The sequence below is a fragment of the Scardinius erythrophthalmus genome, assembly GCF_964197995.2.
Source record: "Scardinius erythrophthalmus genome assembly, chromosome: 18".
NCBI lineage: Eukaryota > Metazoa > Chordata > Actinopteri > Cypriniformes > Leuciscidae > Scardinius > Scardinius erythrophthalmus.
The window spans coordinates 35,363,994-35,382,328 of record NC_138238.1 but is presented as its reverse complement, the minus strand read 5'-3'; the positions used below and the strand labels follow the sequence as shown (position 1 = coordinate 35,382,328).

Here is an 18,335-nt window from a genome sequence, read left to right as displayed (position 1 = left end):
TACATAAAATAAATATAAAATTACTATACTTAAAAAGCATTACTACCTGCAAGAAGAAAAAGAAAAAAAGGGCCTCAAAAGAGTTTGAAATTCAGTTTTTGCTGTGGTATCAAAACTGATATTGAGAATTGTGAAACCATGATATATTTTGTTACTGTGAAGTAAAATTAAGATTTTGGTCATATCGTCCATCCATATTCTTTGCTAAATAGCAGAAAAGGTTCCCACATACATACAGTATGAATATTTTAATAGTGTTCACCACAAATAGACTACATTGTAACCTGGTCAGAAAAAAAGTATATAAATGGCTGCTATTTTGCATAGGTTTATTTGTAATTGCCAGAAAGAAAGAAAGAAAGAAAGAAAGAAAGAAAGAAAGAAAGAAAGAAAGAAAGAAAGAAAGAAAGAAAGAAAGAAAGAAAGAAAGAAAGAAAGAAAGAAAGAAAGAAAGAAAGAAAGGGCAGAGATAAGGTTAGGAATTAAATGTCAATATAGGCCTATGCAGTTTCTTCATTCACTGTGACCTTTACCTGCACTGGATGGCCAATTTCACATGTATTTTGCGTATTTTCAAAATACAAATTACTGTATTTGTATTTAAATAAAAAAAAAATTCCACACAGTATTTTGTAATTTTATTTTAAATACATTTCCATGTAATTATGCCCATCTCTCCTGACAGTGAAATACTTTGAGCAATAGGCCTTTGTTGAAATGTGTCCTATGAAAAGTGTTACAAAACTACTGTGTGACTGCATCTTACACAGATTAGTGCGACACACTTCAGTTAAACACACTGAGACCTTAAACTTCAAAGTTAGTGTCATGACTTAATTCTTTTTTTAAACACATGTGTACATTTCCTGAACCCCTGTGATGTTATTTTCCTGCCACAGCGTCCGGTCACACAATCACATTTAGGCAACATTATTTGATGTAGGCTTGTCCGCAAATGATTATTGATTACATGATTTATTTTTGATACATTATTGATACATAATTATTAAAAGTAGCTTTCTTGCACAACTAGATTTCACTAGATGTTGTAAGCAATATTAGCCTACATATTGAAAATAAAAGAAAAAAAATTGTAACTGTTATCATTGCAGTGTTTGTTTTAATGAGGGTGACAACTAAAACAGAACAATATTAGTGTTGTAACAGTAAAGTCGAAACATCCTGTGGCTTTCGGTTATGGGTGTAACCACTGCACCTTATCCTCAATTGTGTTTTGTGGTGTTTTTCAACTGATTTTTTAACTGATCTTTTGCAAAATCTGAGAATGGCAAAGCTCAACTTATTTTAAATAAAGGCATAATAGAATAGTTAATGTTAATGGTAATTGTGTATTTTAATACAATTAAGTAATGCTCACTTGATTCAGCAGGGAGTGAGAGATTTTTCAGATATTTCAGAATGCAGAGAGAGAGAGAGAGAGAGAGAGAGAGAGAGAGAGAGAGAGAGAGAGAGAGAGAGAGAGAGAGAGAGAGATTGAGAGAGCTTCACTTCTCATCGATTGGTCTGCCCAGCCTAGTCCTTAGAGAGATAAACTGAAAGTAGAGCAAGAGAAACAGAGCATATAACGGTATGAGGAGATAAGGGCAACTTTAACTTTAGAATAAAGGCAGATCCTTTTAATTGTCGGCAGCTGTTTGTTTTTTATTCCGTCCGTGCAGATGATTTCCTCAGGATGTCTTTGCTTGGTTCACCTGACCTGCACTGTGCTTGTGTTTATCTCTCCGGTTCATTTGGCTCCGATGCCGGACCAGTACTCTCGGGGTGTGGTAAGAGGAGCCTTACTCTGCATTACTACAAGTTAAAATCTTTTTAAAAACAGAAAAAAACAAACATTGTGCCATATGTAGAAAGTGTGGTTGTTCTTTGTGTTTTTTTGTTTCATGTGCATAGCCTATGTTAATTTTGTATGTGTGTAAAATCCCTGTGAGACAGATGTAAATAAATTATATTCAGTGGAATTTCAGGGATTTTTTTTCTAGAGAAGTGCTTCATTTCTACGAGAATAGGGATTTCCTATTGCTACTGGGTTGGGGATTTCCACACCACAACAATACATTATAATGACACATAAGGATGAAAATCTTTTTCAGTATTATCTTTTTCCAAATGATGAACGATGATCATCATATTTTATTGTACGTTGGTGTGGATGCTAATACTGTTATAGTAATTGTTCTTATTGTGAACTGGCCTTTACACTTTAAACGAAAACGATAAAATGTCTCTATTCATGTGTAGCCTATATTTGACTAAGTTAAGGCGAGACACGGCAGGCAAAAACAGTGTTTTTTTTTTACTGGTCAATTTTGAGATTTTTGGATATTTGTCTTCAATAACATGTCTTCTTTCAGACTTGTGGTGAAAAAAAGTCCGAAATACACATTTAGGTCTTTATTTACTACACTTTGTCTGTTTGCGTCTGTAGATTTCTCATAAATTCAACAAAAGTTGGCGTTAAATCATCCCGCTGCTCCACGATCGCTGTCTACACTATCATCACATATACCGTTAGAAAGCTCTCTCTCTCCTGTATAATGCTGTCGGATTTAAATACGGTCATTTCCTTTTTATCAGCAACCAATCGTGAAAGTAAAAGGGCTGAATCTCATTGGCTGTTGATAAAAGCCCGTTTTCTCAAAAAGTCCGAAATCTCCACTTCAGTAGCACCTATATACACCAAACTTTCCAGTCTTGTACCTAGTTATATTATGAAGACATTTACAGAGAGATTTGTAAATATATTATTCCTAGCCTGATTTATATAACATTTTATTCCAAAAAAATGGCGAAAATCATTTTTTAAGGCTATTGACAGTATATTCTGATTTACAGGATAACAAAAGTAGATATCCATAAATCCCTCTGTAATTTTTTCCCATCTAATATGTGAACACAATTAATTTTTTTTTAAACCTGGCTTTATCCAATACTCAGATTTCGTTTTTTAAACTATATGCAAATGAGCGCATATTTAAATAGATATTGCCTAATTTGCATATTCAAACATTAAATTACAGAAAACTTGTAATACATTTTTTTCTCATCTTAATGTAGGTAATCAACTGGGAAAGTTTCATGGTGATATCTGCTAGTTAAAACTTTTACCCTATTCACCTGTAGTGTCTCACCTTAAATGCACATTTGGTGTGTGATTTATCTTAGGACTGGTTGAGCAGGTATGGGTACCTGCCCCCCCCGGACCCCCGCACAGGGCAGCTGAAAACGAAAGAGGGCATTGAGAAGGCCATCAAAGAAATGCAGAGATTCGCTGGCCTCAAAGACACGGGCAAACTCGGTAAATGCAGTGCGTGTGCCTCTCACAGAAAGTACTTCATCACATGCAGGAAATGGTCTAACGGTCTTGTTTCACAATTTCCCTGCTTTTTTTCGAATCAAATTAAATCAAAGCTTTACATTTAATCATTTTGCAGACATAAAGAGAACGTTACTTCTGAATGTTTGAGTAGTAGTAACATTTAAAAAACGCTATGCAAACATCCAACCAAAAGTTTCAGGTAAAACATTCCATGAACAATGTACAAATAATGTTTTTGTTCTAACTTTTTAAGAACATTATTAAAGATCAGATGATTTTGAATGAACATTCTGGAAGAACATTTGTTGATGTTGAACTATGAGATAACCTTGCCACAACGTTAGCTAAACTTCTGAGAAATGTCCATGTTAGCAAGCTAGTTTTCAATTCTTGATATATGCAAGTGTAATGATGAGATTTAGAGTGACTTTTTCCTCATGCTTGGTTGGTGGGTTCAATACATTTCCTCTAGAGAAAGAACTATTTCACTGTCCCTCCTCCTCACATGGGGTTTTATTACATGTACTGTAATGGGCTCTGTATCTCGGAAGTCTATATATTGATCTGAGACCTTCTGTTCTGTGCTTCTCTAGACAGTGACACCCTGAAACTGATGAGCACACCACGATGTTCATTGCCGGACATTATAGGGTTCGGGGACTTGCTGAAAAAGCGAAGGAGGAAAAGAAGATATGCCACGGTTGGACTCCGCTGGAAAAAGTCTGACCTCACATGGAGGTCTGCATCGCTAGACACACATGCCCAGCTAACAAAACATGCCCAGCTCATAGTAATGTTAATAGAATGTTTGTTCACAGTTATCTGTGTTTCATAATTTTCTCAAAACGTTTGCATAAAAACATCATTCTTAGTTCAAGAATCTAAGACATCTTTCTGCCGTTCAAACAGAACGAAGTTTTCCATTCCACTGCGCTACTTTTCTATTATTTTTCATTGCAAACGCGCTAGACGGACGTCTTTAATCGTTGCAGTGTCTCGCGCGGCATTCTAAAAATTAGTTAAAATTAGTTCAACTTTTTACAAAACTTTTTCTGTTTTTTTTTTCACAGAAGAAAAATGCTTAAAAATATAGTTTAAGTCAAACTAAGTGAAGTCACATTTATTTATGTATTTTATACAATACAAATTGTATAAAGTTGTATAAAATTGTACTCATATTGTTTTGAAGCAGCTTCACGACACGTTAATAAACAGGAAAATAACAGAGTTAATATTGTAAAATTCAACAATTATGAAACATGAAATTTAAGCTGTAAAGCAGCTCTACAGAAGATATCTTATTATTCGGCTCAGTTTAGTTCAGTGTTGTTTCAGCGTTTCATCGTCTTGCGCTTGACACAGCATTCTAAACATTCAAAAGTAACTTTTCCATAATGTTTGCCAGATAAATATTTATAAAAAAAAGGACATTTTGAATGTTCAGAGAACATTCAGAAATAATGTTATCATAACTTAATGGGAACATTAGCAAAAGGTTCTTAGAACATATTTTTGTTAGCTGGATGGTCACTGCCAAGCGTAATAACTTACAATAACCCTTTTAAATATGCAGTCACTAACTTATCTCCGTTTTGCCTACTAGCATCCAGAATTACCCATCTCTCGCTCCATCCCTTAAACCCAATGCTGTACAACCTATAATGGCCTATGCCTTTAAAGCCTGGAGTGATGTCACCGACCTCAAGTTTCAACATGCTTCCTCGAGCGAGCAGGACAGAGCCGATATTAAGATCTCTTTCGCCCGCTCGCTCCACGAAGACGGATATCCATTTGATGGGAGGGGAGGGACGCTTGCTCATGCCTTCTTCCCAGGGGAGTATGAGCTTGCTGGAGATACACATTTTGATGATGAGGAGAGCTGGACCTACGGAGGCAAGATATACAAGCATTACTAAATATTCACTGATAGATGGATGAATAACAGTCCCAAAGCAGAATATTTGTGGATTAATCAAATTCAATGCTTTTGCAAATGAACTGTTTTTACTTTTTAGGATATTTTCTGTCTGGTGAAGTGATGTCACATTTATTTGTATATTACTTTATACAATACAAATTGTATAAAGTTGTATAAAATTGTATTCATATTGTTTCAAAGCAGATTCACACGTTAATAAACAGGAAAATAACAGTTAATGCTCATGAAATTATGAAACAAATGACATTTAAGCGGAAAAGCAACTCTACAGAAGATCTTATTATTCAGTTCAGTGTTGTTTCAGTTCAGTTCAAGTGTAAAGCTCATCAACAATGACATGAGTTCAGCTATAAGCAGCTCTACAGAAGACAATAGTTTCATTATTAAGCTCAAGTCAGTTCAGTGTTGATTCATTTCAGTTCAATAATGGTGTCAATATTGCAAAGCTAGTGTCATCATCCAGCTTAAATCAGTTAAATCAATTTGTTCTCGTCTGATGGTGTCAGTCTGAGCAGTTACTGAATACTAAATGAAGATCATGACGTAAGTTTGGGCGGATGGGTATATAAGCAGCATCTTAGCTTACATCTTCCGATGCCGCATTCTCTAAAGCAGGGGTGCTCAATCCAATGTTTGATTAGGGTTGGAGATGAACTGTGCAGGACAGTCGATCGACACCCCTGCTCTAAAGCATCCCATAAGCCTTTTTTTATGTATTTCTCAAAAAATGATTTAAGAACAAACTTTCAATCATGGACAGCAAACCAGATCTGTTCACCTATGCCGTATGATTACATGATCAAACGAACTCGTGAATTGTATTTTAAACCCAAATATATAGAAGCCCTCTTTAAAATGATCTTTTTTTTTTCTAATTTTAAGTGTTACAACATTAAATTCTCCCTAATTGGGACTTATGAGTAGCCTTAGATGGCATATTTGTATAACAAAGGAGTATTGCTGTCATTTCCATCATGCAAGAATTTTAGAAAACATTTGACGGAAATGAGAAGTGAAGCACATCTCCTTAACATAAACTTTTTCAGGTTTTCTTGATTTCAGAGCAGTTTTATGACGTTAATATTTGAAAATGGTTTTTATTTGAATATTTTTTAATCTATATTAGTTTTATACGTTCAGTTTTAATAGACTGCTAGCTAACTAAGTCCTGGAGAAAAAAAAAGGAAATGTAAAAAAAAAAGGAAGTTTGTCAAATGATTATCATTACCATCACTTCATCTTTATTGTAAGACATGTGATACTAAATCCTTTAGATGAAGTTTTTCATGCTTTCAAGTAGTCAAAAGTGTCCTTCATTGACGAATCACCCACTTATAAAATGTCATTATACATGCATAAGAATCTCCTCTTATTCTCTCAATGTTTTCAGATGACAGCGGCACTGATTTGTTCTCGGTGGCTGTGCATGAATTTGGTCATGCCCTCGGTCTCTCTCATTCCTCCTCTTCTCCTTCCATCATGCGCCCGTATTACCAGGGTGCTGTTGGTGATATTGCTTCTTACACTCTTCCAGCTGACGATCGCTATGCCATTCAGTCAATCTATGGTAGGAATATGCTCTTAATAAGCTTTGTGCACCTGCTCTGGAAGGGATTGTTCACCCAAAATGTAATATTGTGTCATCATTTGCTCATCTTCAGGTCTCTTAAAACCTGTTTCTAGTTATTTTCTTTCTATGGAACACAAAGGAAAAATCACATTCCTTTTCTCCATACAACAGCTAAACATAAGGACAAAATCACAAAACATATCACAAATAACACAGTAGCTTAATGTAAAAAACAATGTGATTTTCTTTTTTTGTTTGTTATTGAACTATTTCTTTAAATAAGAACATGTGTTAAAAATGTAAAGTTAAATAAAATGTGAAATGTAACACTTTTTAATCTGTTAGCTGCTTTGAATTCATTATCTGTAAACCGATCTTTCCAGTTATTCGCCTTAAAGGGTTAGTTTGCACAAAAATGAAAATTCTGTCATTAATTACTCACCCTCTCGTCGTTCCAAACCTGTAAGACTTTCATTCATCTTCAGAACACAAATGAAGATCTTTTTGATGAAATCTGAGAGCTTTCTGTCCCTCCATTGACAGCTACACAACTGACACTTTCAAACCCCAGAAAGGTAATAAAGACATTAGTAAAGTAATCAGTGTGACTCCAGTGGTTTAACCTCAATATTATAAAGCGAAGCAAGTGCTTTGTTTGCGAAAAAAAAACACATAATTTACCACTTCTTTTTTCTTTTCTTTTTTTTTACATAACATTAATCTCAACACGTGTTTACGAGAGCACAATGCATGCGTGTTGTGTTGACACGAGAACGGATGTTGTTGCGTGAACGAGCGTTGGAGATAAATATTTAGTAAATAAAGTGGTAAAAAATTATTAATTTTAACTTTTTTTTGTGTGGAAACAAAGCATTTGCGTCACATCATAAAATTGAGGTTAAACTGTTACATGGATTACTTTAATGATGTCTTTACTACCTTTCTGGGGCTTGAAAGTGGTAGTTGCTTAGGATGTCAATGGAGGGACAGAAAGCTCTCAGATTTCACAAATTCAGATTTCATTTGTGTTCTGAAGATGAACGAAAGTCTTATGGGTTTGGAACGACTTGAGGGTGAGTAATTAATGAATTGTATTTTTCTAGAATTACATTTTTTAGGTGAACTAGCCCTTTAAGCCGAGCTGACCATATCTAAAGTTGTGGCTGTGTTTTTGGCTTGTTATTTGACAGGAATGAAGAAAGGGTTACCAACACCATCACCGAATAACCCAACATCACTCTTACCCAAACCACCAAAACCACCTAGTCCCAAAGTACCATTACTGTGAGTCATGTTTACCGAGACACATGCAATACCGTTCAAAAGCTTGAGGTCATTAAGATTTTTTTTTAAATTATACTTTTATTCAGCAAAGAAGAATTAAATTGATCAAAAGTAACAGTAAACACTTTTAAAATAACCAGAGAGATTTCTGTTTCAAGTAAATGCTGTTCTTTTGAACTTTATATTCATCAACTAATCCTGAAAAGAAATGTATCACGGTTTCCACAAAAATATTAAGCAGCACAACTGTTTTCAACATTGATAATAATCAGAAATGTTTCATCTTAGAATCACATGACACTTTGCATCACAAGAATAAATAACATTTAAAAATAGATTCAAGTACAAAAACTTATTTTGAATTGCACAAATATTTCACAATAATAAATGCAGCCTTGATGAGCAGAAGAGACTTATTTCAAAAACATTAAAAACTCTTTCAGGCCCCAAACTTTTGAATAATAGTGTAGATACACTGCCATATCAGCTACTAATAACATCTCCAGCACTCGATGAGAAGAAGTTCAAATTAAAATCTCTGTTTGTCTAGACCGGATCCAACAGCCCAGAATCGTTGTGAGGGAGGTTTTGATGCGGTGGCGAACATCAGAGGAGATGTTTTCTTTTTTAAAGGTACAATCTATGCTGTCTAAAATCTTTACAGATTTTGCCTAGCTTAAAAGATTATAATAAAGCTGCTACATTTAATATATTTGTAGCTCTTTATTTTATTTCTTTTAAGTTCATTTGTTTTTGTTTTATTTCCTCTGCTTCGGTCAGGTCCATATTTCTGGCGAATCCAGCGGTCTGGATCTCTCGTGTCCTTTCAGCCTGCTCTCATAAAAAACTTCTGGATTGGTCTTCCTCCTGGCACTGACAAGATAGATGCAGTTTATGAAAGAAAGAAGGACAGCAGAATCATCTTCTTCATAGGTTAGTTTCTTTTTATTCATTTGGGTGCACAATGGAAGAACAAATACAAAGTTCTGTAATGAAACTCTAGATGGCGCATGCTAATAGGTCCACTCAAATGCTTGCAATCACATCATTCTCTAAAGGGCGCAGCTGATTGGTTCCTGCTGCATCAGCAGCCAATGAGCTCGCTGCTCAACTTTCATATACTTGGTTAGCATTTGCCTTAGCAATGCAGTGCGCTTTCATAAACCCTCCAGCTTCCCCAGCTCAACCTGTATAGATCTGCTACGGGTAATTCATGTACGCTATATTGTGCAGCAGAAGCATGTCTTACTTGCTCACAGCAGCGTGTCGTGCATGTATTGGCCATAGCAAGTCAAGTCATCTTCATTTATATTCATACTTTGCACGTGACGTACTGGCTGGCGGGCAAGAATGTCGTTCTCCAGCAACGAAACCCAGTAAACTAATTAAGGATCTTGCCAGGACGTCGGCAGTTTTACTATACAAAAGTTGGTGTTTTGAGGTGTAAACGACATGACAGATAGTTGTTGTGCGATTGGTTGCACTAACCGCAGATGAGATAAGCAACCTTCACAGTAACGTTATACACGTCTGTGCAGTGATCATTCCATCACTTCATCTAAGGTCATTTTAACATTTGTTTGAATATAATGGGTGTATGATCATGTAATTAATCGTGTCTTTAAGTTACCCTGTAGTTTCGTCAATCAACACCACCAGCTGGTTCGGCGAGTCAGCTGTTTGTGTTATGAGTCTAAGCTAGGCTAACTGTACGTTCACACCGCCGTTGGCGAGAGCGACAAAATTCATTGAAAATGAATGATTTCTGGGCACTTTGACGCTCTGGCCAGTGGCGGTATGAACGCACAGTAACAGCTGTCGTCTTTTGCTAACAACAACAAAAGTGTGTGATAGGTTGTTTTGAGGTTTGTGATATTTATAGTTTTCAATGAGAACCAGAGATGACCCAACAGTAGAGCTAGATTATTTACGGAGGAATTATTACTGCTCGATTATCTTAAAAAACCTTGTCTGCTTTACACAATTTAGCTACCTTGGAGTTAATCCTAGTCCATAGTTATGCAGCTAGCTCGCTAACAGACTTGATAGCTACTAGAAAGACCTGGAACTACAAGACTCTACGTTAAAAATACCCGTTTGTTGCCCGCCAGGTATCCATGGTAGTCACGAGACTGCAAAGTATGAATAGTGCTTTTAACAACATAGATTGTTTCAAAGCAGCTTTACAGTGATAATAGGAAATGAAAGTAACATAGATTGTTCTGGCTTTACAGCAGCTCTAGAATAAAGTTATTGTCCAGCTAAAGTTAGTTTTAAAGTTAAGTCCTGTACTTGTTGCAGCTGCAGCAATAACAGCAGCAGCGTTGCAGATCTATTTCGCCAATATCAGCACTGTCATATCCATTACATGCCAAACACTCCGGGAGTTGTCATGTCAGAAATCAGTTTGAAAATGCTAGTTTCTGTAAGTGATTGCTTGTAAACTTTTTTTTTTTTTTTTTACATAGGCTCAAAGTACTGGGAATTTAAAGACACCGTGGCGATTTCTGGTTATCCACGTCCGTTGTCCGACTGGGGGCTGATCTCTCGTGATGGAAAGGATGTGAAGAGGGTGGATGCGGCCTTCGTTTGGGCTCACAATGGAAAAACCTACATCTTCAGCGGTGAAGAGTTCTGGCGGTTCGATGAAGGGCCAGGGACTGAGAATCGTCGTCTAGACGCAGAGTATCCCAGACACTCCTCCCTCTGGAAGGGTGTGCCCCTTACCCCTGATGACATCATCACCTGGGGAGAGGGTAATGTAGAGAACGTCTGTTTACCTTAAGTGCATTTTCAGCTTAGTATACAAAAGAAGCTTTTGTTATCATTCATATCAATCTGTAGCGGTCAGTGAAACTGTTTGCAAGAGAGCACTGAGTGACAATTTGCAAGAGCGCGATTATAAACACAACAAGGCTATGAAAGCGACTAGTGAGTAGATTATTTTACTGTACCTGTTGATGATGTCTAATGTCCCAGACAACCTCTGTAGACCCATTTAACTACTTGTTAGCAACCGCCTTTTACAAGACAAGTGAAAGCTTAAAAAATGTCCAATGTATTTTATGTCATATAAAATATCTTGAGCTTGTGTTCACCACAGACCTTATTTTAGGCGTGTAACCAAAAACCTATAAAAAAAAAAACAATAGCTGCGTCTGATGTCGCACTCTCTCTTGAGTAGGTACTTATTTTGAATAAGTAATTACTTCACGATCATGTGACCTTCAAGCCTCAGTTGCGTCGCTTCACTGCCATTCATAAATCCTCTCCCGTGGCCTCATGGGATAGTAAAGAGTCCATCATATGCACACTTCAGAATCTCGCCGGAAGTAGTAGGTCATCCGGGGACATTTTGCCTATACTTCTTTAGTCAAATGCTGTTTTTCGCCTACTATATAGTAGGGAAGAATGCGATTTCTAATGCAGCCAATGACTTCAGGACAATGGAACCAGATTTGCAAAAATGCCCCAAATGTATGGTGATGGCGTCAGATGCCCACCTTAATTTTTTCTCTTGATCACAGATGGCACAAAATCTCATTTTAACACATTTAATAAATGTCAGTGCTTTTCTTAATTTTGTCAATCTGCATATCAGAGGGTTTGCTCTTCTTAAATCTGAATATTAACATATGTGAGATTTCGTGAGCAGAAACTTAATAGATATTTCAGGACATGACATCTGGACACTGATATTGTATTATGTTAAATATGTGTCTATTTGTTAATGAGGGATTTGTGGACTTATTAATATCTTTAAAATGGTGGAGTAAAAGATATTGTTTTACTTGAAAGTGAAAATATAAAATGAGACCCTTGGAGTAAGATCCCTCCTCAGAGTTGACACAGAAGACCCCAATTGGCAAGTTGTTACTAGTGTCGTTTTTCTTTTACATTTTATATTAATTCATGGGGTTATTATTCAATAGTTCCTTACATTTCAAACTACACTATTCACTTACCCATAGGCTAATTGAGGGAAATCATTCAAATTGAATTTATAGTGTTGCTATTATATCTAATATGAGCAATTAAATATGTATTCATATCGTTTCATAATCATAGAATAAAATGACCTTAGCTGAATCTCTTTTACTGAGAAACTAAACTGGCAAAAAAACACATTTTTAGATAGGCTAGATGATTATTTAGTGTTTGACATTAATGACCATTTAAAATATACCAGTATATAAATATTATTAAAAATGATATCAAAAGTAATTTAAACATTCCGTAAAAGTTTACCCTTGGTTGGTGGCCACCTTACACCGGTAGTAATTTTACATTTGTGCTATGAGAAATAAATTAGCAAATGTCTCATTTTATTTCCCTTAATAGCATGATGCCTGTGCTATATCTAAATGTAATATTTTAAAAGTAAATGCACCTTGTTCATCTTTCCCTACCTGGAATTAACTATTTTATTATATCCCTCAATGCAATGCGCTCGGCTTGATCTTCCATGTCCAGTGTGACAAATGAACCAGAATTATTGTCAACCATGATTTTTAACATGATCGTCTTCACTTATTTGATTGAAAAAAATATTGTCCACAATCTTGGACACATTTTATTTATTGTCCTCTTCCTGAATGTTTCATAGAAGGCAACTTTTTCCCATCATGCCTATGACCCATCTTCTTGCTTTGCCTCTCAGGAAATGCCTATTTCTTCAAGAACAACTCGTACTGGGTGCTGAAGAGCGGAGAATTGGACCAAGACATTGTCAGTCCCGGATCAACCGCAGTTGATTGGATGAAGTGTCCAGGGCCAACTCCAACCAAACTTCCAGACAACCCACGTCAAAAAGGAGACTGTTACTGTGGCCTCAACGGAGCCTCACAGATGAGTGCTTCATCGTGGTTACTGTCAGCCATAGTACTGCTTTATCCAGGTGTCTTCATATAGACCTCGACCTGCAATAACTCATCAGCCTTATTTTACGTGGACTGTCTTAAAGCACTTAAAGTGATATCAAATATCCAAAGATTACTTAAGAGCAGATTCACATAGTAAAAGACATGGTTTGATCTATGCAGGTTTAACGTACAAATATATTAAAATAGATTATTTTTAAGCTTTTTTTTTGAATAAGGTTCAAGGTTGTAATGAAATTAATTTAACTATATGAATTCATTATTTATAGCTTTTACTGTTACCCTATTGCATTGTTCCGTGACTACGGGGTAAAAATATAGAGTACGAAGATTTATCTAAATGATTTCTTTTTTATCATGAAGGCAGCTTGAGATATGCCCGTATGATCTCTAGCTGCAATGACAAGTAGGATCCACTTGTGGGCATTAACACACACCGTGGCAGAGCTTCAAAAGGTTAGCTGTGTTATCTAAGCAGGGGTGTCAAATTCAGTTCCTGGAGTGTCGCTGTCCTGCAGAGTTGAACTCCAACGCTAGTTAAACACACCTGAACCAGCTAATCAAGGTCTTCAGGATCACTAGAAACCTCCAGGCTGGCGTTTTGGAGCTAAACTCTGTAGGACCGTGGCTCTCCTGGAGCGGAGTTTGACTCATGCGGGGCCTCATTTATAAAACGTATCACACATACACACATTTGAGAAATGATCATAAGATCAAATGTAGGATGGTTTCTACGCAACATTTTATAAATGAGGCGCCTGATCTACGGCCTTGCTTAAATTCACAGGGCCTGGAATTTTGCTGGGACATTTTGATCAAAGTATATGGGTCAGAGGCATGATCCTTTTTTGTCAGGATCTAAATATTTATTAAAACATTCTTACAAATGCAATTCATAAAAGTAATGCAACTGTCCCGATATCACAATGAAGAGAAAAGGCTCATTTATTAAGAATAAAACTCATGAAAATAAGTTATTATTGTATTATTTCTATGAAAAACAAAAACCGCATTCACTGCTTATTTAAAAAAAAATTTTGTCTTGCAATTCAATGCAACCAATGTGCAGAGACAGATTAAAATATCACATAATATAACTTTTTTATGACAAGGCAAGATACTGTAAGTGTGTTTTAAACAAGATTTATCCTTTTTATTTTTATTTTATCTGGCAGCACAGCCCACCTCGATATCTTTAGCAAATTTAAAGAGTCCAGATTTAATTATTGCTAATGACTTAAATGTATGTACTTAACAAAATTATTTTTCAATCCAATTTAGTATTACTGAGATAATATTATAGGTTACACTTTCTTTTGAAGGTCCCCTTTAGACATTCGGTTGACTAGCTAATATTCTAATGAGAGTTAATTGACATTCAGGACTAACATTACTTATAGTCAACAGGATGTCTGAAGGGGACCATCAAAATAAAGTGAAACCATAGTTTAAATATTTTTGAATTCGTTTTTATTTCTGTATTATCTGTTTTCATTTTAAATTTAAAGTTTTAGCAATTTTATTGTGTATTTGTCATTTTTATTATTATTTTTTTTAAATAATTAAATAATGAAATCATATTTGTTGTGTGTAAAATATTTATTTCACTTAACGTTCATTTTCTTTCAAGTAACAAAGATGTTATGGTTTTAGTCTTAGTAAATAACCCTGCTCAGAGCTTGTTGTAAGTATAAAGTTTGACAGGTGAGTGTTTCAGTCATGACGGTAGTCAATAGAACTGGAATGTTCAGTGTTCACTTCCTAGACACAGTTTAAATGGAGCTAGAGCTAGATGAACATTGATCCGGAAAGACAGTTATTGTTTGACTTGCACCTTTAGGCAAAACTGAGTATAATTTATGTAACAATGTTAGCATGCAGAAAATAATTGGATTTCAAAATGAAACTAATGATACCAAAAAAGAAATTAAAAATACCAAGACATGCCAAAGACAAGTGGAAGCACTGAGATGATGAGATAAAAAAAAAGGTATTTCTAGCATTCTAGAAATGTTTTAATCATAAAGTCAGAAATTCCAGCTGACTGAAACCGTGACTGTGTGTGTGTCCTGGAAAACCCTGGAATGGGGGTAAATGGCTCATTATACTAAGTGATGTTTTTTGAAAATGTAAAAATGCAGAATGTTTTCTGTGATGGGTAGGTTTAATGGGAGGGTTAGGGGATAGAATATACAGTTTGTACAGTATAAACATCATTATGTCTATGGAATGTCCCCATAAAACATGAAAGCCCAACGTGTGTGTGTGTGTACGTGTGTGTGCGTGTCAAACTTCTGACTTACACTAAAATAAATAAATGCCACATAGACAATGAAAGTATTTGAACATTTGACTTAAATACAATAAACACACACTAATAAAGGAACTACTTATTACATAAGATCTTAACAATAGGATTACATTTCTGTGAGATGATTTAATTAGGTATTTTAAAGGAAGAAATCAGAAAGCTTTTTTGTGTTTAATCAAATGTAAACTTTTCCCTTTATACAGGAGCATGTAGACAGGACAGTGGAGGGGGAATAGTGATGCACTACTAGTCGACGCAGACCAGAAACGTATCGGACCCCTTTGATTTCTACACAGAATGCTGTATTTTAAAGCGATTGACTCTGCATTTGAAACAACACTGATGAGTAGAAGAGATCAAATGCACCAACATAAATTACACACTTTTCAAACTACACATCCATGCTGACAGTTTTGCTTTAGTTTCATATTAAATCTAAAGGGGAATCTAGTAGGCTGTGGCTGTCAAATGCGGCTTTACTGAGCTCAACAGCTCTGGCCGAGCTGTCATACAAACAAAACTCGATTGGCTATATTAAAAAAGGGGAGGAGCTGCTCGATATGTCCCGCCCTGTCTTCCTGTTTCAGTGGAAATTACGATCTTTAAGGGTCACCCCAAAAAAAGAAAGTTCTGTCGTCATTTACTTCATTCCAAACCTGTATGACTTTCATTCTTCTGCGAGACACTAACGATCTTTTGAAGAATGTTTCAACATTTAAGCTAAATAGTTTTTATCCATACAAAAGTCAGTGGGGTTAAAAGAACACTGACTTTCATTGTATGTACAAAATAACACACAAAAAACACCCCACTGAGACACTTAAAATATATTTTGTGTGTCGTAGAATTAAGTCATATAAGTATGATAACATCCCTTTAACAAACAAAAAAAATCCCATGAAATATATTTATATTGTATATTTACTTGTAAGGATTTTATATTTTAAATAGTGTTTTAATATGGAATAGTGTGATTTTAGTATTTGTCACATGAACGTTGTTTTGTTTTTGCCACAAAACTGTGTCTGCTTGCCTGTGTTCTTATTAGAACTCCTTGGCACTACCCTCTTGTTTGTTACCATGGTTACTAATTAGTTCCCTCTTTGCTCCACCTGTGCTTTTCGTCTGTTTCATTCTCCATTTTACATTTAACATTTTAGCTAAGTTTGGTTATGGTTTATCTTCTGTTTATTTGTTAATAAAATCATCTTCGTCTTATTGGATTATCTACCACACCTTGCTACTCGAATATTATTATAGTTTTTTATTAATATTTTGAATACATTTTTCTGTTTTCACTTTAATTTTAGTCATAGTTAATTATAGTTGTGCATTTAATATATATATTTTTAAATATGTCTAAACAGTTCTTATTCATTTTTATTTATTAGTTTTAATTTATTTAGTTAGTTATTTTAGTACCTCATTAAACTGAATGAAAATGTTGCCATGGCAACTATCTTAAATCATATAGGCTAGTTTTAAGTAATGACAATGTTTTTATGGTTTTAATTAATTATAATAACCATGGTATTGTCATTATATTTATCAAAATGCCATTATTATTTTTCTGTTTATATAACAGTATTGCAACTTGTATAACTGCCGTGAAAAGATTATTTTTCGTTTGAAGGTTGATGGAATTGTCAGTGCTAATATCACATTACTGAATGGCACTCTTTTAAATGGATGAAGGATTTTTTTTTAACAATAAACACAATCCACAAAGGACTTGCGAAAAAAAAGGCCAAGTGTTTACACCCAAATTTATGGCACCCGAAAGCGTAATAGAACATTTTGTCCCTTTTATCGCTTTTGAAATGGAACCGGATCTTTTAGTGGTCTGGGTTCAACAATCAGCAAACCTGAAATTCACACCCTCTGGATTACATTTCAGATATGTTTGAGATAAAGATTGTGTAACAATACACTTAATTTAACGTTGTAAACACTCAGTTCTTGAATAAATGTTTGATGAAATGAATATCTAATGAACACTTACAGTAAATCCCATCTTTGTTCTTAAATCGAGACCTTTACAGTTTAATTAATAGGCTTCAACTGAAAATTAGCTTGAATTTCAATCAAGGACATATTTGGACGAAACTTCACACAAATAAAACCTTGTAAAACTAGTAAAACAAGCTGAATTGTAAAGCCGCAGCGTCACACTGCACCAAACCATTTCTAGAACATTTTATCCTTACACAATCAGCCTTTACATTTCAGACTTCATGCTGTGGTTTTATACTTATCTTATTAACAGTTGGAGATCATATTCAGGTTTTAGATTATATTTAACAAGTATGTATTCATTTGGCCACACCGGATTAAATGAATCCTTGAAAAGAGGGACTCAGAAGGATAACTTATTGAGGAATTGGAAATCATTGAATTCTCATGCGCAAGGGGAACTAGTGCGCATGTCAGTTAATAACCACTTAAACTTTATTCTGTCACTCACAAAAAGTAATCGCATAGCTCCTGTAGACTAGTGAATGAATAATTGGCTACTTTTTTAGATCCTTTTTGAAACTGTAAGCTTTGGACCCCATTCATTGCACGTCAAAGAGCGAACTGCACATTATTAAAATATCCTTTGCAGAGGTGGAAAATCATCTTTTGGAAGAATGTAGACCTTCGAGACCTGTTATGGATCAAGTAGTCATAAAAAAGGTTTCGTTTCAAAAGCAGTAGAATGTACAGTATTGGAAGAATGTGGATCTTGTGCGTCTTTTAAAGGAAACTTTTTTTACTCTGCGAAGGAACAGATACCATCTTTCACCAACCCCTGTGGCTCCTGGAGAACCTGCTAACTTAATTGAACCAGCACCCGAGAGCACAGTTCTTGTTGACACACACACTCCTGTCACACCCGGAGCACAGTGTGCAGCCAGTCAGCAGTCTCCTGTGTGTGAAAGACGTTTCCCAGCCCGAATAAGGAATCCTCCATCTTACTTGAAAGACTTTGTTCGGTCTTAGGAATGGCACCTGAGTTATGGAGGAGGGCAGGG

The 18,335-nt window shown here is 35.4% G+C and overlaps 1 protein-coding gene across 1 annotated transcript; it reads left to right on the top strand.

Moving 5' to 3' along the window:
* The first annotated feature begins 1,545 nt into the window (after nt 1-1,545).
* mmp25b (matrix metallopeptidase 25b) lies at nt 1,546-14,589 on the top strand. Its single transcript, XM_081392272.1, has 10 exons — nt 1,546-1,787; nt 3,184-3,316; nt 3,931-4,075; nt 4,941-5,230; nt 6,667-6,843; nt 8,037-8,130; nt 8,681-8,763; nt 8,911-9,063; nt 10,599-10,886; nt 12,791-14,589. The coding sequence occupies exons 1-10, from the start codon at nt 1,680-1,682 to the stop codon at nt 13,039-13,041; spliced, it is 1,722 nt and encodes a 573-aa protein (XP_081248398.1). The 5' UTR covers nt 1,546-1,679; the 3' UTR covers nt 13,042-14,589.
* The last annotated feature ends 3,746 nt before the right edge of the window (nt 14,590-18,335 follow it).